The 22,626-nt window shown below is 66.8% G+C and overlaps 3 protein-coding genes across 6 annotated transcripts; 2 read left to right on the top strand and 1 right to left on the bottom strand.

Annotated features, from left to right (window-relative positions):
- Positions 1-44: 44 nt before the first annotated feature.
- SOCS3 (suppressor of cytokine signaling 3) lies at positions 45-2,509 on the top strand. The gene is made up of 2 exons (XM_065693639.1): positions 45-143; positions 749-2,509. Exon 2 carries the CDS (start codon positions 816-818, stop codon positions 1,431-1,433), a length of 618 nt encoding a protein of 205 aa, XP_065549711.1. The 5' UTR covers positions 45-143; positions 749-815; the 3' UTR covers positions 1,434-2,509.
- A 13,675-nt stretch (positions 2,510-16,184) lies between these two features.
- LOC136021382 (uncharacterized) lies at positions 16,185-19,568 on the top strand. Of its 4 annotated transcripts, XM_065693535.1 has the most exons (8): positions 16,185-16,431; positions 16,627-16,710; positions 17,127-17,204; positions 17,372-17,460; positions 17,642-17,827; positions 17,970-18,107; positions 18,230-18,422; positions 18,778-19,568. In XM_065693535.1, the coding sequence occupies exons 1-8, from the start codon at positions 16,218-16,220 to the stop codon at positions 19,113-19,115; spliced, it is 1,320 nt and encodes a 439-aa protein (XP_065549607.1). In that variant the 5' UTR covers positions 16,185-16,217; the 3' UTR covers positions 19,116-19,568. The 4 variants fall into 4 exon arrangements, with proteins under 4 accessions (XP_065549607.1, XP_065549608.1, XP_065549605.1 ...); XM_065693536.1 differs by lacking the exon at positions 17,127-17,204; XM_065693533.1 differs by having other exon boundaries at positions 16,339-16,710; positions 17,127-17,460.
- A 131-nt stretch (positions 19,569-19,699) lies between these two features.
- AFMID (arylformamidase) lies at positions 19,700-22,461 on the bottom strand. Its single transcript, XM_065693537.1, has 11 exons — positions 22,368-22,461; positions 22,158-22,248; positions 21,959-22,063; positions 21,834-21,882; positions 21,590-21,675; positions 21,444-21,516; positions 21,019-21,116; positions 20,678-20,756; positions 20,456-20,591; positions 20,170-20,274; positions 19,700-19,994 (listed from the first exon to the last, which is right to left on the bottom strand). The coding sequence occupies exons 1-11, from the start codon at positions 22,395-22,397 to the stop codon at positions 19,965-19,967; spliced, it is 882 nt and encodes a 293-aa protein (XP_065549609.1). The 5' UTR covers positions 22,398-22,461; the 3' UTR covers positions 19,700-19,964.
- Between the last annotated feature and the right edge of the window lie 165 nt (positions 22,462-22,626).

The following is a 22,626-nucleotide window of genomic DNA, read 5'->3' on the forward strand; positions in this document are numbered from 1 at the left end:
GTTACAAGAAGCCGCGCAGTTCCAGGAACCCGAGGGCGGGCTCTGCGCCCGCTATAAGAGGCCTCCCCGGGCGGCCCCGGCAGCTCCGCCGCCGCCTGCCGCCGCCGCCACCGCCGAGACCGGCCCCGGCACCCGAGCCCCAGGTACAGCGCTGCCCGCGGCGGGAGGGACGGGACGGGGACAAGCACCGGGAGGGGGACGCGGGGCCGGTGTGTCCCGCGGGGAGGGATAGCCCCGTACCGGGAATGCCGGTGCCCCCCCCCCAGGAGCGACAGCCGGGAACTGGTGATGTCGATGCTCCCCAGAGAGCGGGATAGCCGGGAATGCCAGTGCCCCGGGAGGGTGGTAGCGGAGGACTTGGGGTGCAGTGACCCTGGCGCGGGTGTTAGCCGGGGATACTGGTGCCCCGGGAAGGCGATAGCCGAGGACCGGTGGCGGGGTGACCCCGGGAGGGGGGGAGCCGGGCATGCCCTCGGAGGGCAGTAGCCGGAGGAGAGGGATCCGGGTGCCGCCTGGGAGGGTGATAGCCGAGGATACCGGTGCCCCGGGAGGGCGACAGAGAGGGTCCAGAGGTGCCGGTGCGTCCCTGGGAGCGAGGTGGACGGGGACCGGCAGAAGCGGTGCTCCCCGGCGAGGCGATGCCGGTGCCCTGCGGGAAAGGGGAATACCGGAGCCCGGCGCTGCCGGTGCTTCCGCGAAGGGAACGGGGGTCCGGGGGTGTCGAGGCTCAGCGCTGTCTCTGCTGCAGGTGATGGTGTAGCAGCAGCTGCTCCCGGCAGCAGCACCCCGAGCGCGCAAAGCTGGCTCCCTGCGCCATGGTCACCCACAGCAAGTTCCCCGCCGCCGGGATGAGCCGCCCCCTCGACACCAGCCTGCGCCTCAAGACGTTCAGCTCCAAGAGCGAGTACCAGCTGGTGGTGAACACCGTGCGCAAGCTGCAGGAGAGCGGCTTCTACTGGAGCACGGTGACAGGAGGCGAGGCCAACCTGCTGCTGAGCACTGAGCCTGCCGGCACCTTCCTCATCAGGGACAGCTCAGACCAGAGGCACTTCTTCACCCTCAGCGTCAAGACAGAGTCGGGCACCAAGAACCTGCGCATCCAGTGCGAGGGCGGCAGCTTCTCCTTGCAGAGCGACCCCCGCAGCAGCCAGCCCGTGCCCCGCTTCGACTGCGTGCTCAAGCTGGTGCATCACTACATGCCGCCCGTGCCCGAGCAGCCGGGGGGGGCCCTGCACCCCAAGCGCACCTACTACATCTACTCGGGCGGCGAGAAGATCCCTCTGGTGCTGAGCCGCCCGCTCTCCTCCAGCGTCTCAACCCTTCAGCACCTCTGCCGCAAGACTGTCAACGGGCACCTGGACTCCTACGAGAAGATGACTCAGCTGCCGGCTCCCATCAAGGAGTTCCTGGACCAGTACGATGCCCCTCTCTAAGGGGCCGGCGGAGCGAGATCACACGCTACAAGCACAAGAGCGGGGGACAGGCACAACGCCTCATGGGACACGGCAAGCCTCTCCCTCTGGGGAGGAAAGGAGGGACTGGGGTGAGCCTTGGTGCTGGGGGACACCCCCCCCGAGGAAGTGCAACACCCCCTCTCTGTGGGGAAGGAGACTGCTCCGGTCAGAGTGTGGATGTTACAGTGCGCCCAGCGTGGAGGCTGACTCCGTCGGCAAAGCCTCCGCGGACTTGGGCAGCCAGGACGGCACCTGTGGCATGGAGGGACCAGGCGCCCCGGCAGCCACATCCCCACTGCCGCAGAGGGACCATGCCTGGGGTGTCCTGGCAAGAGCTCCCCTCTGCCACCAGAGCAGGGAACGCACTGGATCCTGCGAGTGCCTCATCGCTTTTCCTCGGTTTTAAGGGGAAAGTGTTTTTTGCCCATACTGTACTTTACCTCCTGCTGCCTCCTCGTGAGTGGAAGCTCCTTTCACACCAGGCCCCAGGCTTGGAGGTCGCTGCCTTTTTTCCCCTCGTTGCCATTTTCCAGGGCACTAAGCCTTAATATTCTCCCTGCCCCGTGGGTTACTGCACATCGGTTGGTGATGCTGTGAGATAACGGTCCTGGTGATGTGCCGAAAAAACATAGGGGAAACGGTGAGTCCTGAGGCTGCTGAGTCCCACGGAGCACCCCGGGCCCCAGCGCTGCTGCCGGACCGTTACTGCACCCACCTCTGCCCGGCTGCTCCAGAGGCACCGCTTCCCATGGGAGGAGCCCCTGGAGTGCATCGTCTCACAAGTGCTTTTCTGTGTCCGCCTGGAGAAGTGGTTGGGTTTTTCTGGCTTTTTTTTACTTTATTTTTTGAACCGAAGGGATGTTTACAGGCCAACGTGAATCACTGTCTTTTATAAAGATTCCATCTTCACCTCCAGCCTCGAGGGCTGAGCAAAACCATGCTTGAAAATTCAACCAAAACAAAACTCAGATGAAACTTTGCACATATTTATATTTATATTCAGAAAGGAAATGTTTCCATAATTTATAATAAAGAGCACTATTTTTTAATGAAAATCCTCAGACCTGCCTCGTTTCCTCCCTTGTGCCCTGAGGCCACTCGGGCCCACCCAGGGTCACCCAGCTCCCTACTGGCCTCTGCCCTCGCTGCCGCCGGGATGGTGTTTACACCACGTCAGCGCCGGCTTCCTGGAGCCATGGGTGCGGGGTGATCCTGCGGTGACTCAGGCCCGGTGCATCAGTGCTGCCCAGGTACAGCTCAGCCCCGCACAGCTGGGTCCACTCCGGGCTCCAGGCACGTGGTGCAGCCACAACCTGTCCCTGGGCTGTGGGACACGACCCATGGCCCCAGGTGTGGAGGAATAGAGCTGGTGGCCAAGGGTGGCCGCTGGCACAGCCCCAGGAGCAGCGCTGGCTCTGCAGCACATCCCTCCTGCCCCCAGCCCAGTCTGGGGAGGGGAAGGTGGAGGTGGTGTTTGAAGGGCTCCAGGAACAGGGCACGGAGCGGGGTGAGAAAAGGGGTTTGTGGTGCTTCTGCTGTGAGCACAGCAGGCTCAGGGCAGGGGGAAGCTGGAAGGCAGAGTCCTGCCCTCCCCAGCCAGAGTTAGCAGCCCCATCCCAGAGCCATCAGGGCTGCCCTGTGCAGAACCCACCTGCCTGGCCCCAGAGCAAGGAGATGAGGAGGAGGGAGAGGATTTCCCCCGGGTGTCTCCTGGCCCCCTACTCCCAGAGGCTGTGAGGGTGTGAACCAGGCGTTGGAACCACCCCGCAGCTCTGGGTGTCTGGAGGGGAGCAATGCCTGGCTGCAGACCCGTGTTTGGGGGGCATGAGGGAAACTCCTGGGAGGGAACCGGCCCCCCACAAACCTGCAGACCCCTGCAGCAGGGATCAGGCTGTGCCCAGCACCCACAGCACCCAGCCCCACACTGGGGGCATTGTGCCAGGCACTGGGCATTGTGCTCCTGCCCAGGGAACCCCGGCCACTGGGAAAAGGCTTCCCTTAGGAATCACCCCGAGCAGAAGGACGGTGATGGTGCCCGCTCGGGCCGGAGGCACGGCATGGTCCCAGCGACTATTTTGGTGCTGCTGCACGGGGCCGTGGCTGCCAGGAAGCGCCGTGGCCTGCCCGGGCACCCGCCGGAGCTATGTGAGGAATGTCCATGCGTGCGGGTGGCCGCCTGCCAGGCCCTGCCGAGGCACATCCCCGACGTCAGGGCTCCCAGCAGCACCGGTGACTCCCAGCCCCATGCCAGGGAGCAGGGTGGGAGCAGCCCCCAGCCAGTGCCGAGCATCGCTCCCACGGCAGTCCCAGCACGTCGGGAAGGACCTGGAGCATCATAGCTGCCGGCAGCACAAGGCACCGCAGGGAATGGGGAACCCTGGACCCCAGCACCCCCAGCACAGAGACGGCTCAGCAGCACCCCACAGGGGGCCAGATTTGGGAAGCTGCCCTGGAGAGGGTGGTTGAGGTGCCTCTGACAGCACTGACCAACACGGACCCGATCCCTGCGGGAACACCCCTGCCTTTGCGCTTCCCAGCAGGGCCCCAGCCACGGCGCTCAGGGCCTCTCCCCTCCTGCTCTGGCCGTGGCTGCAGCCCGCTGCTGAGCCGAGAATCCGGGAAGCTCCGCCAGCCCCGCGGGTTTCTTGGAAGAAGCCCAGCCTCGCGGCAGCGCTGACGCAGCGGCCAGCGGCAAATCCCTGCCCCGGCTTCCACAAACCTCCCGCCTTCCCCACAGGAGCCGAGTGGACTTGGCCCCAGGTTTCATAAGCGCCTGATGGATGTGTCATGGGCTGCCAGTTCCCCTCAGCCGCTGAGCTCACCCGAGGGGGCTCCCTGCTGGGGAACGTGTCCTCGGTGCTGGTTACACCCCGTCACTGTGGTGGTGCTGGGAACCGGATGGGAACCTGATGCATGAGCGCAGGGAGCTGCGAGCGGGGCTGGGGTACTGCGCTCCTGCAGCTCCCCCCGCCCTGTGTTCCCTGGGGCTGGGCACCAGACGGGTGCAGGAGGCTGCCCACCGAGTGGGACGGAGCAGGGGACATCCTGCCCTAGGCTTGCCTGCCCAGGGAGACACAGAGCAGCCACCAATGCTTCCCACCACGCTGCTGGCTTGTTACTGGCATGAGAAGGAAGTGCTGACGGGATGGCAAACCCGAGCCCTGTGGGGTCAGGGGATGCAGGAAACCTGCTCTGGTGTGTACCAGCATCTGCAGACCCAAAACAGGAAACAACTGCAGCCTGCGATAGCTGCGGGCAGTGGTGTTCAGGGGGGCTCAGCCAGGGTCTCCTGTGGGTACCCAGCCACACGGCAAAGCCTGGCTGGACACAGCCAGGGCCATTTATGGGGAGCAGGACAGACCCAGAGGCATCCAAACCCCACCCCGGGACCCCCCGGTGCCCCTGGTGTGAGAGAGCAGCCCAGTCCCCTCATGGGAGCAGTGGCCATGCCAGGATGGGACCCTCCTGCTTGGAGCACTTTTGTCCCTGGGCCACGCTGGGTCCCTCCTGGCGGGATGCGCAAGCAGGGCAGGCTGCACTGCAGGCACCAGCCCCGCGCAGCATGGGGCAGAGCAGCCGTGGGGCCAGGCATGACCCACAGCCCGCAGCAGGACAGAGGTGGCCCCGCATGGCCACCACCATCTCCTGTCCCCAGGACTTGGTGGTCACCCAAGGATGGTGGCAGAGAGCGGCAGCACCGGCGGCAGTAGGGCCAGGCAGGGAGCTCGCTGTGAACACCCTGACCCTATGTCACACCCTCAGGCACTTCCTCCTGCCCCGCTCTGCAGCGCCAGGACGTTCCCACATCCACCGCCGCCTTTCCCAGTCGGATGCAGGAAAGGGCTGTGCAGCAGCCGGGGACTTACTGTAAATGGCACCACCTGCTCCTTACGTAGCAATTCCTCTGCGGGCCAGGCCCACGGGGATGGCCGGGAACAGGGACTGAGGCATCTGCTCCATGGAATACTGCTGGGAAGTACGAGCTAGGGCTCTGCCGTACAGCCCAGCGCTGGCGCCAGCTGCCTGGGTGCAGGAAGGGCATGGGGATGGGTCCTTGTGCTGGAAGGGGAGCCGAGATGTGCAGCCCTGCAGATGCATGTCCCTGCGGCCTGTGGGATCCCCCTGGTCCCCAGCATCCCCTCGCCTCGCCCTCTGCCCTGGGCAGGTTCACAAGCCCTGTGCTGTGCCACAAGGCCCCCAGCCCCAGCTGCCTGTAACACATCCCATCACTCGTGCAGAGGTGGCAGAGCCTTGGCGGCCGCTGGACCCACAGGGGCTGCCCTGCCCCCTACATCGTGTGCCTGGCTCGGCCCCTGGCTCTTCCCAGCCCGGGCAGGCAGGGAGCACAGGGCAGCAGCAGGACCCTGTGCCCAGGCCAGGGTGTATTTTGGGATGCAGACGAGCCCAGAGGCCTGTGTACATCCCCATGGAAACCCCGCTCTGTTGCTGCTTCTCCAGCCAGACCGTAGTCATCTCGCAGGGAGCCAGCAGCTGCGGATTCCTCACTCTTTCCGTCAGCAGCTCCGCGGGGCTGCGCTGCTCCGGCTGCCCGGCCCCAGGCACCTCCGCCGGCTCCCTGCTCCCGGGGGTCCCGCTGGCTGTGACGGGTCCGGACCCTTCAGGGACCCTGCGAGGGGGCAGCCGCTGCCCCTGCCCCGCAGCTGTGGCCGCCCGGGCTCAGTCCTGCACCCTCCGACCACCGGCGCGGGCAGAGCTCTCCCTGCCCACACAGAGGTGGAAGCTCCAAGGGGAACCCCCCCGCACGTTTCCTCAACCCGGGAGGAAGTTTTCATCCCGGCAGCGGCTGCCAGAGCCCAAAGAAAGCCCTGACATTTCAGAGGGCTTCAAACAAGGCCGCGTGGCTGTGGCAATGGCCGCCACAGACCCCTCCACCTCTCCTGGACCTCAGCTGGGACACAGCCAAGCAGCCTGGTGCCGGTGGTGCCGGAGGTGCTGGGTGGGTGGATGGCTGTGGGATGCGTCCGGCAGCCGCAGCCCTGCCCCTGCGCCGGGGCGAGGGTCCCCCTGCCAAACACTGCCTGTGCCATGCCCAGGACAGGCTGTGGGTGCCGGCACATGGGCAGGACCCATCCTTCGCCCTCCGCTGGTCAGCTCCCTCCTGTTCCCCAGCCAGAGACCCAGGTCTGGGCCTGGGTCACTCTTGCACCTGCATTCACGGGGAGCAGTGAGGCGCTGGCCACCACTGCGGTCACCGCTGGCACGGGCACGCCAGTGGCACATCACGGGAGGTCCCCATGGGTGCTCCAGGCTGCCAGCTGCCTTGGGTGTGTTTGCCGGCACAGTGCAGAGTCCTCGCATGACCCCGGCGGAGCAGCCGTGGGCAGGTGCCAAACCCCAGCCCTGGAGCATCCCTTGGCCTTGTATCAGCCCTGGCTCAGCCCTGCGCAGCAGCAGCAGCAGAAGCATTGCTGCACACCCAGCTGGAGATGGGGCTTCAGGACGTGGAACCCGCATCTGTGGGGGGTGCTGCTGTTCCCAGTCCAGATGTGTGCCCCAGCGCACAGTGCTGGGGACCCAAAGGTGCCCACAAGAGCTGTGTCTGTCCCACAGCTCCTGGGTCCCATAGGCAGGGAACAGCTCCTTGGCCAGGCTGGGGGCGATGGGTGATGGCAGCACCACGATGGGCAAGGATGGGACACGCGGCTGGCAGAGGGCACAGCTGGAGCAGATGTTCCCTAGAAGGACCCAAGGGCCCTGTCTCAGCGTTTAACGAGTGGGAATGGGAGCACTTTACTGTAATTCCAGCAATTACATTGTTCATCCTTGGCAGCCGGCACCAGCTGGTGTCCAGCGCCGTGGGATCACGATAAGCCACCTGGCAGGGAGGTTTGGCAGCGCGCCGTGCCACCGGGCAGCCAGCCAGGGCAGGGCAGTGGGAGCTGCCGAGCGAGGTGTGAGGTACGGGAAGGGCCCGCCCCATCGTTCCTGTCACTGGCACGGCCCCAGCCACAGGTGCCGGCCAGGAGGGTCCCAGTGCTTGCTAAGCCCAAAGACTGGAATCCCCATCCCTGCGGCTCTGGCAGGGTCCCAGCAGCCCCTGCACCGCAGCAGCCCTTGCACCGTGTGGCCTCGCTGATGCTGAGCCCAGCTCCAGCCTCGGGATGCTCCCACCTGGGGCAGTGGGGTGCCAGCAGGCTGGAGGGGAGCTGCCGCTTGCTGAGCGCAGGATGGGGATCCAGGACGGGGCAGAGGCTGCAGTGCAGGGCCCGTCACCCCCAGGGACCTGGCATCCCCTACTCAGCCCCTGCTTCCCCATTGCTGCTTCCTGGCAAGCACTGCCCCGGGCTCTTTCCCTGCATCACCCACCCTGGCCCTGCTGCTGCACCCACTGGGGGGTCCCCACGCATGCCCGGGGCAGGGGACAGTTGGCACCCAAGGGACGGGAGCGTGAGCCCTGCTGAGTCATCACTTTGCTGTTCTCGTTTTTCCATGGTGCTGTTGTGCAGTTTGCTGGAAGCCAGCTAAGAGCCATGACTAATCTGTTCTCAAAACAAGCACAAAGAGAGCAGGAGGTTTGTGCAAACCCGCGGGGAAGAGAGGCTGAATCACGGCCCAGGGCTGGGGGGCCAGATGGGAATGCCCGTCCATGGAGCAGCCCGCGGGGGGTGGGCACGGCCCAGGGCTCGCTGGGGCAGCGGGGACCCCGGCCCTCCCATGCGGTGCAGGGTGAAGCAGGCGCGGGCCGGCAGCGCCCGGCGGCCCACGTGCAGTCACCAGGGTCAGCGCGCCCACCCTGGTCGGTTCTGCCCTGCAGTGAAGCCAGCGGCCGGGGAGGCCGGGGAAGGAAGCGCAGGGGTTTGCTCTGGCCGGAATCGGGCATCCATTGATTTGCTGTTATTAAAACCAGAGCTGCTGTCGGGAACTCTGCAGCCTGGCTGCCCTCACGCACGCTTCCTGGAAAGGGCCGTCCCGTGCGCCCTCGCCAGTGGGGGACGGACCCCCAAAGTACCCGGACGCAGCACCAGGCTCGGGTGGCAGCTGGGGCAGGGGCAGCCCCGCGGGGACAGGAGCTGGGGGCACAATTCTGTGCATGGCACCCACCTCTCTGCTGCCAGTGCCTCTCAGCCACCTGCATCCAGCACCGCAGCACCCGGCGCCTGGCACCCAGCACTGCCCACGGGCCTGAGGGCAGCCCTGGCACCCCAGAGTGTGTGCTGGCAGTGGTGAGGGCACTGGGGCACCGCTGCCCCTGTAGCCTGCTGGGCTGAAGAGGGTTTACTGGAGAGGCAAAGTCATCGCTTCCAGCGGGGAATGAATCACCCCTGTCAGGAATTCTGCCCGGGGGCTTTTCTGTAAGAGCAAGTGGAGTTTCAACACGGGCAAGGGCTGTGCCGGGACCCTCCTCCTTGCACAACCTCCTGCCGGGGTTCCTGTTCCCAGCCCCGGCCTCACCACAGCCGCAGCTGCCGAGGGTGCAGGCACCAGCACGAGGCGAGGAGCAGGGCCCTGGGAGTGCCGGATCTGCTGAGGATGCCAGGACAAGCCCATGTCCCCAGCATGGTGCAGGTGCCCCCACCCACAGAGCTGTGCATGTCCCGCACGGCTGCCCCATAAGTGGGTCCCACCAGTGCCCCCCACACTCAACACCGCATGGCTGCTGCCGCTGATGGGCTGTTGCTGAGGTGCTCAGCTGCAGTTCAGAGCCCCCAGATGTGGTTCAGAGCCCCCGCTGAGGTTCAGAGCCCCCCACTGTGGTTCAGAGCCCCCCGCTGTGCTCACACCCACAGGCAGGTGCCGACAGGTGAAGTAGAAGGTCCCAGATGCAGTGGCCACATCATCCTAGCAGTAGCATCCGGCCAGGCACATCCCACCCCCATAGCGCTGGAGACACCCCAGCATGACCGGAGCAGACACGGGACACTGCCAGGGCAGAGGCACATTGCATCCTGGTGCCATCCTGCACGAGGTCACTGCAGGCGGCTGCTGCTGAATGGGGGGACAGCACCCACACGGGCCGCTGCAGCCCAGGGCCAGGCTATGGCTGGTGGGGAGGGAGGCAGGGCTTTCCCGTCAGGCAGGGGTGACCCCGGGCGGGCAGTGGGGCCATGCCAGGGCCGGCCTTTCTCTCGGTTTCCTCACGCTGCAGAAACTCTCTCAGAGCGAGAGCAGAGGTTTCTTGATGAGGGGGAAGTGCTCTCAGAGAGCGAACCAAAACGTCACCTTTGGGGCTGGTGGCTCTTCCCAGGCAGCCCCGCTGCTCTCCCGCAACTCTGCGGTAACGGGGCTGCCCCTGCCCCAGGCCCAGCCCAGGACCCAACACAGCCCCTGCGCTGGGGGACCAGGCTGCGCCGCCTCCAGCCCATGGGTGAGAGGAGCAAAGAGCCCAGCTGCCCGCCGCCCTGCACTGGCAAGGGAGCACAGTGCGGTGGGAAACCGAAGATAATGGGTCCTGCTTCCCAGCAGCTGCTTCCCTGGGCACAGGGCTGAGCCGATGAGGGCAGGAGCTGCGAGAGCCCATTCGCAAGAGCCCTTGATGGGAATCTCCTCTGTGCCCCACTCCAGGTGTCCCAGCGAGGCTCCCAGCCACGCACAGCACGGCACAGCCAGTGGCCCGAGGGACAGCCGCTCCAGGCCAGCCCACGCTATGTGGGTGCCGCGGGCAGCCCCGGTGCGGCAGGCCCATGTGCTGGCCCTGCCGCCGCGTTGCTTCCCGGTAGCCACCAGCCGCAGCTGCAGCGATGCTTCCCGGAGCGCTGGCGCATTTGCCTGTGCTGCTTTGCATGACTGAGGCTGCTTCAGGGCTGCGGGCGCAGTGTGTGCGACACGGGCAAGGCAGGCAGGGGGCAAAGCCACTCGCTGAGTCCCCAGCGGGCTCTCCGGGGCTGGGGGATGCGGGGAGGGATCAGCACACGGCAGACGTGGGAAGCTGCTTTGTTTTGCTCTACACTTTCTGCCATTCCTGGAAGCAGCCAGGGCCATCCTGGCCTTCCTGCTGGGAACTGCCGCAGCCCCTCAGCCCCATCCCTCTGCCCTGACAGGATGCTCCGTGCCCGGGGCCGCCTGCAGCTCCCCTGGGAGCTGTTCCCGGCCCAGAGGGGCTCCCATGGCCCCAGGGGCTGTGGTTACTGAGCCCAGCCTGCCCCGAGCACGGTGCCTCAGAGCACCCGCAGCCCCGCAGGCTGGGACACTGCTCACCCCCACCGCTGCGGTCCCACACACAGATGCTGAGCAGCTCCATGGCCACCCTGAGCTGCCTGTGGGCTGCGGTCCTGCGCACCAGGGCCCAGCAGCTCCATCCCTGCAAGCCCCACGCATTAGCACCAGGTTGATTTATAGAAATCCAATGTTTGGGGCTGCCGGTGCCTCTTGCCAAACCTCATTAACGCTGGCCTGGGAGCAAGGCAAACAGCTCATGCAGCAACAAGGAAATCCTTGTTTAAGCATTTCTGGCCTTGCAGGGCCCTTTGCCTCATGCCCAGGGGAGGAGGAGGAGGAGAAGAACAAGGAGGAGAAGAGAAGGAAGCACAGGCCACAGCGTTCAAGCTGGCACCACCTCAGCAGCCCCGAGGAAGGAGACACAAGGGGATGTAGCAGGGTCTGCACAAGGCAGGAGCCCCCAGCATGGGCTGTGGGCTGGGAGGGAGCAGAAGCCACAAGGACATGGTGGGGGGCGGAAGGTTCCCACACCACAGCACTGGGATCTGTCCTTGCATGTCCTCATCAGCACTAGTGACCGATGGGGACACGGGTCCACTGGGGTGCCTGCAGTGGGTGACTGGGGGCAGGCTCAGCACTGCTGCCCTTCAAAGCTGACAGCTTTGAGAAGACAAAGGGCTTCGTGGCTCACTCCTGCCTCTCTGCATGGTGCTAGCCCTCCTGTGCTTTGCCATGGCCTGGGGGAGAGCTCTGCCAGAGCTGTCTGGGGCTGTCCAGAAGGATTCACCAGTCCAGAGCAGCCTGGAAGGAGCTTCTGTATGGTGCGGGGTCAGGATCCTGTCCCTTGGTGCCTCTGCTCTCACCCACAGCGGGTTCCCTGAGCAAAGCACTTGCCATGGGTGCAGTGAGCTCTGGGCACACGGTGCTGCCGGGAGGCCATGGGAGCTGGCGCCTGCCCCATGATGGTTATGGGGCACCAGCAGGGCCATCCCATGGATCTGTCACTGCCAAGCCCCAGAGCAGCCTCAGTGACCTTCATCTGCCTGCCCCACGTGTGGCTCAGGATCTATTTCATCATCTGGAGAAAAGCATTTGCTGCCAATAACCGGGCTAATTAATTCTCCTCAAAGACCTCTCAATTATTCATCTCGGGCCACAGAGAAAACAATCACAGCACTTACCTCAGCCCTGACTCGGCCAGTGCAGCAGCCAGCGTGAGGCTGCGGCTGGCAGCAGGCAGTGTATGGCCAGGGATGGCCACACAGCTCTCAGTGCCCAGTGCCTGGCTCTGTCCCCCTGGCAGCAGCATCCCAGAGGAGCACAGCCCCAGCCAGGGTGCTCTGGGAGCTGCTCCCAGCACCAGGGCTCAGGACCGAGGGGTCCTGCCCAGCCCCTGCACTACTCCTCGTCGCAGGGCACATCCCATGGATCCAACCCCAATCTGCCACGTGCAGCTGAAGTTGCTGCGTCCCACCCAGCAGGCACACGGCAGCGACTTGCTCCCTCCTCACCACCCGCCTGCAGTGGTCTCTTCATCCTCAGCCCAGGGACATACAGCTTGGAACCACATCCAGGCCCAGATGTGAGTGTCCACTCAAACAGGGGCTCAGGCTGCATGGCCCCAGCACTGCCCAGCCTCATGCACCACTGGGGACAGGCAGGACATTATTCCTCCCGGGTTCCCAACCCTCGGCTGCCCCTCTGCCCTGAGCTTGGGGCTGTGCTGTCGGTTCTCTGGTTCTTTGGACCTTGGGATACTCCTGCCCATGGCAGGGTTGAGTCCTATTCCCTCCGCATCAGCTGCACCTTGGGAAGGAAAACGCGCTGCGCCGCTGGCACTGCGAGCTCAGGGGTCCCCCTCCAGTCGGGTGACACTTGGGCAGGCGGCGGGTGCCACGTCCCTCCGGACCAGGGCTCCTTTATGGCCCCAGCTCCCTGAGCACGGCGGGTGTGGGCGCTCCAGCTTTGGCACCCCGCGCCCCCGGCACGCCGGGGCAGGGGCATCGCTGAACCGGGGCGCGCGGCCGGAGCCCGCAGCGCGGCTCCGCGGGGCGCCGGGTCCCGGAGGCACCGGGCGGGACAGCGCGGGGGGCGCCGGGCGGCTGCGGGGCCGGTCCGGGAAGGGTTAAGGGCGGCCCGCGCCCCCCCGGCGGCCGAGGGGCGGTCCTGTCGGGAAGCCGGGATTTCTGCGGTGGTTTTACTGGAAAAGTTGTTGCCGGCGGAGGGAGGGGTCACCCGAGCGGCCCCGGCAGGTTGGGGACGGGGGAACCGGCCGGTCCCGCACCGCCCGCGGCACCGGGACCGGCAGCCCCCAACGGGCTCCAGGACCGGGGCCGGGACCGGCCGCTCCGCCGGCCCGCGCGGGGCTCGTTGTCCGCACCCTGGGACACGGTGCTCTGCTCCCGGAGCCCTTCGACCCTCACAGAGCTGCCCCTTCCCGCAGCCCCACCACTGGGGCCAGGCCAGTCCCGGGACCCGGGCACCCACAGCCACCCGCCAGCAGGTCTGCCCACCGTGTCCCACACCAGTGCCCCACAGGGAGCAGACAGCCCTGGACCACAGTGGTGTCGGCCACAGCCAAACCTTGCATGGCACTGGCCACCTTCACCAGCCCTCACCCTGGCAGTGCCGCTCCACCAGGCCGGGCAGGTGCATCCCAGTGGGGCCATCGAGGGGTTTGTTCTGGGCCCAGGCCCGTTGGGTGTCGTGTGTGAGCAGCTGCCAGCATAGGTGTGCCCAACACATGAACGGCACCGGCGCTGGTGGAGAGGGCAGCACCAGTCCCTCAGTGCCGCTTCCAGCACAGGGGAGGCCTGGCCGTGCCGCCAGCAGGCTGAGCCAGGAGCCCAGCACGTCCCAGCGCTTCCAGGCATCGCTCCACGGTTCCCGACAGTAGGAAATCACTTGGCTCCACGGCTCCTTCCCCTCCAGGGGTGATTGATGGTGGCTGCCCCCTGCCCAGCTGGGAGCAGGCCCTACGGGGTGGCCAGCCCCAGCCCACAAGGATGAGCTCTGGTGCCCGCCACGCAGGCGGTGCAGGCAGGGCCACCACGGGGCCAAGGAAGCCTGGCAGGAAAATGTCCCCAAGCTCATGGCGAGCACTTCAGGGATGCTGCCGGGCGTGTGGCCAGCGTGAGGCACCCAGTACAAGACACCCAGGTCACCGCCTGTGCCAAGGGCAGTCCTGTGCCCACAGCCGCTGCCCACAGCCCCCGGCTCTGCTGAGATGCTGGGAGCCAAGTGCCAGCCCTGCTGCCGGGGCAGCCACGTGTGCTTGGGAAGCAGCGGCTGAGCCTCATCCCAGTGATGTCCGAGGATGCATAGCCCCACTGGTGCTGGACACCGTGCCCCCGTCCTGCAGCCCCTCCTGAGGCACTGCGGAGCGGACGCTGCACTCGGGGCCGGGACGTGTCGCGGGTAGCGCCTGGCAGCTGCTGCTCTGGGGCTGCCGGTGGGGCCGGGGCAGGGGGAGCCCGGCCGGCTCCGGGAATCGTCCCGGCGGCTGCCAGCTCTGTGGCAGGGAGGGCGGGGTGGGGGGGAAACCCGATCCTCGCCCTCCTCGGCTGGGCCTGGGCTGCGCTCCCCGGCCCGGCCTCGGCTTCTAATCTTAGCCCCGGGGAGGCTCGGCGGGAGCCTGAGCTCGGCCCCGCGTTCGCTCGGTGGCGCCGGCAGGTGACGGTCACAGCGCGGCCTCGGCCGGGCCCCCGGAGCTGCCCTCGCGCTGCCCGCAAGCCTCGCCCTGGCCAACCCCGCCCGTGGTCCCCAGTGCCGGCCCCACCACAGCCCTGCGGGCCCTGCGCCGCCGCGGGACCTCTCCGGGGACGCCCCGAGGCACGTCCCAGCCTGGAGCCCCCGGGGAAGGAGCGGGGCCGCAGGACGTGGGGCTCTGCGGAGGAGGCAGCTGCGTTCCAGCGGCGAGCCCCTGCCTGGGTTGGAAAGGGGGAGCTGCACAGCCAGAGCCCCCCCTCGGGTCTCCAGCACCAGCACCTGAGCGGCTCAGACGAGAAGAATGGCCAAGATGGGAGCTCCCCACACCCATGGGGCACCCCAGGGCCACCCCGCTGGGAGCAGCAGGAGAGGATGAGTGGGTGAGCAGATGGGGAGGCCAAGGGATGCTCCTCTTCCCAACGTAGTGAAGACGGCGGCTCCGGAGCCTGCGCCACGCAGGGCAGCTGCCCCACATACGGTGGGGTCCGAGGGTCAGGCCCGCGGGGCCGCTCTTCCCTCCGCAGCCTGTCACCTGCGCTGTGCCTGGCCGGGCTGCCCAGTGCTTACTGGAAGAGGAAGCTGCTGGGAAGGCAGCGCGTGTGGCGGGGCAGCTTTGGGGAGGCTCGGCTGGGCTCGGCAGCCGGCACAGCTCAGTTGTCCGTGCTTCCAGGGCCAGTAACGGGAAGCGTCTGCTCTCAGTGACGGTAAATCAGATCGGGGAGATTAGAGGCCTTTTTGCCTAATCATGAGCAGCTTGAAGTTGGAGGACAAGTTCCTGGAACAAAGAGGAAATGGAGGCAGTAAATAAAGAAAAACTGTTAACATGTGGCCCTGCGTGTGAAAAACGGCTCTGTGAAGGACTGACTGTTTATGGCTCACTCATCTGAGGGTCTGACAGCGGGGCTGCACCAGGCAGTGGTGATGAGGCCCTGGGTGCGGGGGCATAGGCAGAGTGCAGGCAGGGTGTAGGGGTGCAGGCAGGATGCAGGCAGGGCACAGGGGTGCAGGCAGGGTGGCAGGCACACAGGCAGCCAGGCAGGGCAGTGGTAGGGGGCTCTCAGATGAGGGTGGAGAGCTGGGGTGTCCTAGGCCATGTGTTTGGCAGATGGCAGAGGGAGGAAGAAGGCAGAGGCGCAGCAGGGGCTGTGGCACAGGCTGTCCCAGTACAGCCCCATGGTCATGGGTCAGGTCTGCCCCACAGAGCCTCACCAGCCTCTGGCTGGCCCAGCTCAATGGGTAAGGCGGGGGGAGAGTCTCACTGCTGTGCTGGGCACATGCCCCCCAGTTCCAGGGATCTCTGCCAGGTGCTGGTGGCCCCCCCAGTGCAGGCAGAGTGCCGAGAGCTGCGGAGCTCTGCAGCCAACACCGGTGGAGCTGCCGGACACGCTGCCCGCGCTGCACAGGACGTCAGCTGCTTCCAGGGCAGACGCAGCCAGAAGCCGGAGCCAATTCCCAGCCGCAAGGTCACCCTGCACTGTCCCTGCCCGTGGTGTGGCAGGAGCCATTGCCGTCCAGCACATGGTGCCACGGGCCTGCCAAAGGACATGTGGGTCCTCACGGAGCCAAGGCCAAGGGGCACGGGTCCTTCTGGCAGGACACCCGGGATGGGTGCTCCAGGCAAACGGGGCCGTGGGCGAGCCGGGGGCTGCGGCAGCACCCACCCGTGTCCAGCACCCCCGACCGTGTCTCAGGGCTGCGGTGGGCGCTGGGCAGAGGCCGCGCACGAGCGAGGATGGAGGGATGGGGGGGTCTGCAGGTGCCGCGCTGCGGGGCAGCCCCGGGACGTGCCCGGCGCCCTGTGCCCGGCAGCCCCTGCGGGTCGCGGAACCCGCGCCGCGCATCCCGATCCCGATCGCGATCCCGGCCCCGGTCCCGCCCGGCCCCGCCCCTCCCTCCGCCCGGGAGCCCTTGCGGCGGGGCGGTCCCGCGGCCCCGGCGATGCTGGCGGCGCGGGGCGCTCTGCGGCGGGGCCGGTTGCCCGCGCCGGGGGCTGGGGTCTGGTCGGTGCAGCCGCGGGGTCCCCCCCGCCTCCCGCCGCACGTTGTGGACCTGCGGAGCGACACCGTGACCCAGCCGTGCGCCGCCATGCGCCGCGCCATGGCCCGCGCCGCCGTGGGCGACGACGACTACGGGGAGGACCCGACGGTTAACGGTGGGCGCCCGGGACGAGCCCCCCCGGTGGGGTCCCTGCCGACAGGCACCCAAAATCAAGGGCAGCGGGGATGGGGAGCCCCATGGGGCTTCTCCGAGGCTGGGGGCAGCAGCCTGGGCCTGTGGGGTTCCCTGTCGAGCCCCTAGGGCCGGCAGACCCCTTCCCCCAGGATCCCGGTGCTTCTCCCGCCTGCAGAGCTGCAGCGCCTGGCCGCGGGGACCCTGGGCATGGAGGACGCTTTGTTTGTGCCCACGGCCACAATGGCGAACCTCATTGCCGGTGAGTGCCGCGGCGGTGCCTAGCCCCTGCCCGGCCCCGGGCAGCCAGGTCACAAACCCAGGGGCACATTTGTGCCCCCAGCCCATGGAGGGCGCAGAAGGCAAGAACAGCCCTGCTGCTCCCCAGGGTCTGAGGAGAGCCCTGATTCTGCTAGGGAAATCACTCAGGCGGCCGCAGGACAGAGCTGTGGGCAGCAGGGCCTCCCTGACCTGGGTGCATCTCCTCACTCCTTTCTCAGCCCCCTCCACCTCACATCTGTAGCAGCACAACCCTGTTTGGACCCTGGAGCTGCTCCCTGCTGAGCAAACCGCCCCCACCTTGGGTCTGCTCATGCCAGTCCCATGCGTGGCCTCTGCCCTGCTATGTTAACCTTTACCCGCTTCGCTTCCTGGCCTTCTTGTGTCCGGGGTCCACAGTGTGCTGCCTGGGAGCATGGACCTGCTCCAGCCCTGGCCTCATGCGTGTACCGGGATGCGGGAACCGTGCCCCTCCCAGTATGTCCCCACCTCCACCCCTGTCCAACGCTCCCAGCACCTGGGGGACAGCGCAGGCCCCCGGTGCCCGCAGGAGGCTGCAGTGCTGGGACCTTCCCGCTGTGCTGCGCAATCAGCCTTCGTGCGCCAGCGGGGCGCTGCCCGCTCAGGGCCGCTCTCCCTCGCAGTGATGTGCCACTGCCAGCGCCGGGCAGCTCAGGTGATCCTGGGCCGGGACTCCCATCTGCACGTCTACGAGCACGGCGGGGTCGCGCAGGTGGGTGCCGCGGACGGGGCGGGCCCAGTGGCGCCGGCAGCGCGGGCAGGGCAGGCGGGAGGGCGGCTTGCTGCTGCCCTCCGCTGGCTGCACCGGCATCACCCGGGCCACGAGTGGGACTGGGCTGGGACCCGCGGGCACCGTCCCCGGTCAGCTCTGCTCCGCCCTGCCCCGGGCGCAGGTCGCTGGTGTCCACTCCCAGGCGCTGCCGGACTTGCCCGATGGCACCTTCGACCTGGAGCTGCTGGAGCTGACAGTCCGTGAGGCCCACGGCAGCCGGTACCACCCACGCCCTGAGCTTGTGTGCCTGGAGAACACGCACAGCTCGGCTGGGGGCCGGGTGCTGCCCCTTGCCTACCTCCAGCAGGTACGAGCCCACAGCCAGAGCCGGCTGCCGGTGCTGGCAGGGTGCACCACAGGGACACCAGGGCTGTGCTAAGCAGCTCAGAACGTGGCTTGCGTTGGCACCGGCCGCCCTAGGGTCCCTCCAGCTCAGTGCCTCCCCCCAGGTCCGTGGGCTCGCCGACCGCTATGGGCTGCAGGTGCACATGGATGGAGCACGGCTGATGAATGCGGCAGTGGCACAGAACATGGAGCCAGCTCGGATCACCCAGCACTGCGACTCCGTGTCCCTCTGCTTCTCCAAGGTGCTCACTGGGGCCTTGCCCGTATTCAGCGGCCCTGGGCTGAGCACCCAGCTTGCAGGCTGGGGTGTCCCTGGGCACATCCCAGCAGGGGCAGCCCTGATCACCCCTTGGTGTCTCGGCAGGGCCTGGGTGCCCCAGCCGGTGCGGTGCTGGCTGGACGCAAGGACTTTATTGCCGAGGCCTGGCGCATGCGGAAGCTGCTGGGCGGCGGGATGCGGCAGGCGGGAGTGCTGGCGGCTGCAGCCCTGGTTGGCCTGGAGCACATGGGGGTGACGCTGCGCAGGGACCATGACAATGCCTGGCGCTTTGCTGAAGGTATCTTGGGGGCCCTTTGCACGGTGGGAGGCGCAGGCACATGCAGCCTAATGCTGCTCTGTTTCCACGTGCTGCTGCACAGCTGGGTTGGCATGGGCTCGCCACCCATGCCAGCACACCCGGCACTACTGCAGGACAGCGGCACAGGCACCTTCCCTGGGCCGGATCTCCAGCCAAGCCAGGATGATGCTGTGGCCCCTGCCTGGCTGGAGCGCCAGGACAATGCTATGCCTGTGCCCACAGTGCCACACAGAGGGGAGGGCAAAGGGCCCCTCCTTCAGCCAGGACCAGTGCAGCCTCCCCTCCCGGTTATCCAGCCACTGGGCTCGGTGCCTGCCACTCCTACCTCCCACAGGCGTTCAGGAGCTGAACTCGCCCCTCTGCTCTGTCAACCTCACGGCAGTGGAGACCAACATCGTGATGGTGAACATCAGCGGGGGCTACCCATCCCCTGCGGAGCTCTGCGAGCACCTGCGGACTGTGAGCGAGGAGGAGCTGGCCAAGACTGGCCACGCTGTCAGCGTCCTGCTCTTCCCCTGGTCGGCACACAGCGTGCGCGCTGTCTGGCACTGCGATGTCTCGGCCCACGACACTGAGCTCGCAAAGAAGAAGCTGGAGTTTGTGGCCAGGAAGTGCCAGGAGAAGCTGACCCTGGGGCTGTGCCCAACCCCTCCAAGTGCGAGGGGAGCCTGAGCATCCCCCCAGCCACGTCCTGGCAGCTGAGGTGCTGGGACCAGCCACAGCATCTGCAGCACAGCATTCACCCTGCGTGCAGCCCCGCAAGCCAGCGTGAGCCCAGCCCAGGGGACACCCCAGCTTGCCTGGCAGTGGGAGCATCTTCACAGACATGTCCAGAGGTAACATTGGGAGCCCACAGCACACTCCACCACTTGGGCCCCTCAGAGGCAGGGTCCCTGCCTTGTGGGTCACCCAGCAAACACATCCTCAGGGCATCCTTTAGATCCTGCAGCAGCTCAGCTACTGTAACCTGGGTCCCATAGAGCACCCAAAAGTGGAGCCAGACACCCCCCAACATGGCCACACGCTGTGCCTGGCTCGTGCACTGCATGGGTGTGAGGATGCTGCAGTGGAGAGGCAGATCCCGAGGGACGGTCAGGGCATGAAATAAACATGTTCTGGCAGCGCTGTGGCTGTGCAGGGTGTTTCCTCCTAAGTGTGCAGCTCTCCTGACTGTGCAGCAGGGACATCATCGCAGGCCAGAAGTACCTGCTGGTTTAGCACAGCCCCAGCTCCCCAGGAAGCAGTTCCACCCAGGCGGCAGTTATTCCTGGTTTATTTTGTGTTGGCAGTAAGTAGTTTAAAGGGAACAAACATCATCACCCCTTTGTCCAGACATAGCCCACCAGCTCCATGCACACCGTATGGGCAGAAACACCCCAGCAAAGGAATGCTGTCCCCGGTGGTAACTGGTGCTCCCCTGCTCCAGCCCCCTGCCTGGCTGCAGGCATCAGCCACAGTGAGGAGGGCAACAGGGCTGGGTGTGTGTGGGGCTGTGCTCCCATCTCTGCTCCCGCCATGCCATCAGGCTCTCAAAATCATGTTCAGAATCACCTGAGATGAGGAGTGGAACCCTGCGAGCAGTGCCTGGCCCCACTCCTCTGCTCCTGAAGCCCTGAGGCTGCAGCCCCACACCCATGTGCTAGGAGCACTCCCCTCAGTACAGCCCCTGGGCTGTGCAATCTTGGCTGTGCTCAGAGCAAAGGGAGGATGGGGGCTCTTCCCCTACCTGAGTGAGCATGTAGCTGTCCTCAGACAGCTTCTCAACAATGTCAAAGTGATCCACGCCAGCAAGATCCAGCATGGAGACGGACCAGCCGGCTGCACGCAGCGCCTGTGGAGAGAGAGGCGCTGGTGGGAGGGACCCGTCCCCCATCAGCAGCGGGAATCACTGCTCCTCAAGGACGAGCATCCCCCCGAGCCGCTGTCACCCTCCGCAGCAGCAGGACTGCTGCTGGCACAGCACCTGAGCCCTTCCTGCCAGCCCGGGGCTCCCAGCTCCTGCCGGCGCTCACCAGGACGTACTCCCGCGACTGCCGGCGGAACTCCGGGGAGTCGTGCTGGGCCACGGCCACCAGCACCTTGCAGGCTGCAGCCGCAGGTGCTGCCGGGGCGATGTGTAGCAGGGGGCTGTTCCGCTGGGCCACCTCCCTGAGGAGACACCGCGGTGGCAGTGGCCGCAGCCCCGTGTGCTGGGCCACGTGCCCCGGGCAGGCAGAGGGCACAGCCCCGCTCACCGGCTCATGTGAAGCGCATCGTTCACGTAGGTGTGCAGGATGGGCTCAAGGTCGTACACGCCGCTCACCAGCACAGCTCCTGCGCCAGAGGAGGGTGCAGGGTAATGAGACCACTTTTCTTGTGCCTGTGTCACATCCCAGACCTCAGAGAGTGGCTGGTGGGCACAGGGGCAGCTTGAACAGGAGCCAAGTCCCACATTCCCAGCATGTCCTGGCTGACATCAGCTTGGGCAACTTGTCTCCTTCAGCTCTACAGCCCCATATAGGCAGCAGAGACACCTCATCCTGGGTGTAGACACCAGCTGCCTTTGAGCCCCTGTGCCTGGACATGGTGCTGCTACCTTTGATATCTGGCACCACACCGTATTCCGCCCAGTCCGTGGACAACACCATGGCTGCCAAGTGAGCCCCCGCTGAGTGTCCACACAGGTAAATGCCTCTGCAGAGAGGGAGCCGTGAGCCAGTGCGGGGAGCAATAGCGCCTGGGGACACCCTGCTCTCTCCACAGGCGCCACAATCCAAACACAGCCCAAATACATTTCTCAGTCCATCAGCTGACACCTCACACAGCGCCAAGGGAGCACGGCCACTGGTGCTGCCCGGTGCTTGGACTGAGCTGTCGAAGCCCCTTCACAGCTCAGGGGTCAGCTGCCACCCCCTGCACCAAACCCCATGCAGGGACCACCATATGCACAGTTTGCCTTGATGACCGGATGGCAGCCGTGCTGGTGGGGCAGAGGGGCCCTGGGGGTGGCCTGTGGCCCACCTGATCCTATCGTAGTGCTCCACCAGGAAGGCGATGCTGCGCCGCACCTGCAGTACCATGGCGTCCATGTGTCCTGGGCAGAGCTGAGCGTCAGGAGGGCACGGGGCTAGCAGGGGCACCCATAGCCTCTCCCAGCCAGCACCTACCTTTGGGAGCGATGTCGTAGCCCAAGGCCACCAGCCCCACGCCCTGTGACACCAGTGAGGGGGCTGCAAACCCTGACTCGTCTTTACTGGGGGGAAACAGAAGGTGGCCAGGCTGTGGGGGCCGGGGTCTCTGGGGCCAGACCCAGCACACCGAGAACAAGCCCGGTGTCATGAGAAGGGAAGCAGTAACGGGGGGCTGGGGACTCCCTTCCCAAGGGACTCCCTCGCCGACAGCCCGCCTCACCTCAGGCACTGCCAGTATCCACCATGGATATAGACCAGGACAGGGAAGGCTGCGCAGCACAGCCCAGGGTGAGCAGGGGTCACAGCCCCCGCCCGCCACCGCTGCCCCCCCCGCCCGTCACCTACTTCCAGACGGGTCCGTGGGGAGGTAGATGTCCAGCTTCTCGCCGTCCCCGTCGCCATACGGGACGTGCAGCGAGGTCTGAGCTGCAGCCCGAGCCCGCTGGGTTCCTGTGGGAGAAGGCACACGGCGCCGGGGTCAGCCCCGCTCCTGCTCCCGCTCCCGGCCCCGCCGGTCCCCCGGGCCGGCCCGCCCGCTCCTCACCTGCCGCCGTCACCGCGAGGTGGGCCTGGATCACTTCGTCGGGGCCCAGGCGGGGGGACCAGCGGCTGGGGGAGTACTGCTGCTCCAGCTCCTGCGGGCACGGCGGCTGCGGCGCGGCGGGGACCGGGCGGGGCGCCCCGGCCCCGGCCCCGGCCCCGGCCCCGATCCACCACCTGGCGGGAGCCGCGCGCTGCCCACCCCCGGACCCACCTCCGCGGCCATGTCCCACCACCCGCCCATGCTGCGGCCGATCCCGGTCCCGATCCCGATCCCGATCCCGATCCCGGTCCCGGTCCCGATCCCGATCCCGACCCCGACCCCGCGCCCAGGTCCGCCCAGGGGCGGGGCCGCTCAGCTCCCATTGGCTGCCCGGGGGGTGGGGCCGTGGCGCGTGGCGGGGGCGGAGCCCCGGGCTGGGCCGCTCCGCTCCCATTGGCAGCCCGGGGGGTGTGGCCGGGGACGCCTGGCG

Source organism: Lathamus discolor, chromosome 13 (assembly GCF_037157495.1).
Source record: "Lathamus discolor isolate bLatDis1 chromosome 13, bLatDis1.hap1, whole genome shotgun sequence".
NCBI classification, from domain to species: Eukaryota; Metazoa; Chordata; class Aves; order Psittaciformes; family Psittacidae; genus Lathamus; species Lathamus discolor.

Coding starts and splice junctions, on each gene's coding strand:
- SOCS3 (XM_065693639.1), top strand. CDS start 816: ATGGTCACCCACAGCAAGTTCCCCGCCGCCGGGATGAGCCGCCCCCTC.
- LOC136021382 (XM_065693533.1), top strand. CDS start 16,502: ATGGGGAGCCCCATGGGGCTTCTCCGAGGCTGGGGGCAGCAGCCTGGG. Junction 17,461..17,641: donor AGCACGGCGGGGTCGCGCAG/GTGGGTGCCGCG, acceptor CCCCGGGCGCAG/GTCGCTGGTGTCCACTCCCA. Junction 18,108..18,229: donor TGTCCCTCTGCTTCTCCAAG/GTGCTCACTGGG, acceptor GTGTCTCGGCAG/GGCCTGGGTGCCCCAGCCGG.
- AFMID (XM_065693537.1), bottom strand. CDS start 22,397: ATGGGCGGGTGGTGGGACATGGCCGCGGAG. Junction 22,249..22,367: donor GGTGGGACATGGCCGCGGAG/GTGGGTCCGGGG, acceptor CCGTGCCCGCAG/GAGCTGGAGCAGCAGTACTC. Junction 21,117..21,443: donor GAGCACTACGATAGGATCAG/GTGGGCCACAGG, acceptor CCCTCTCTGCAG/AGGCATTTACCTGTGTGGAC.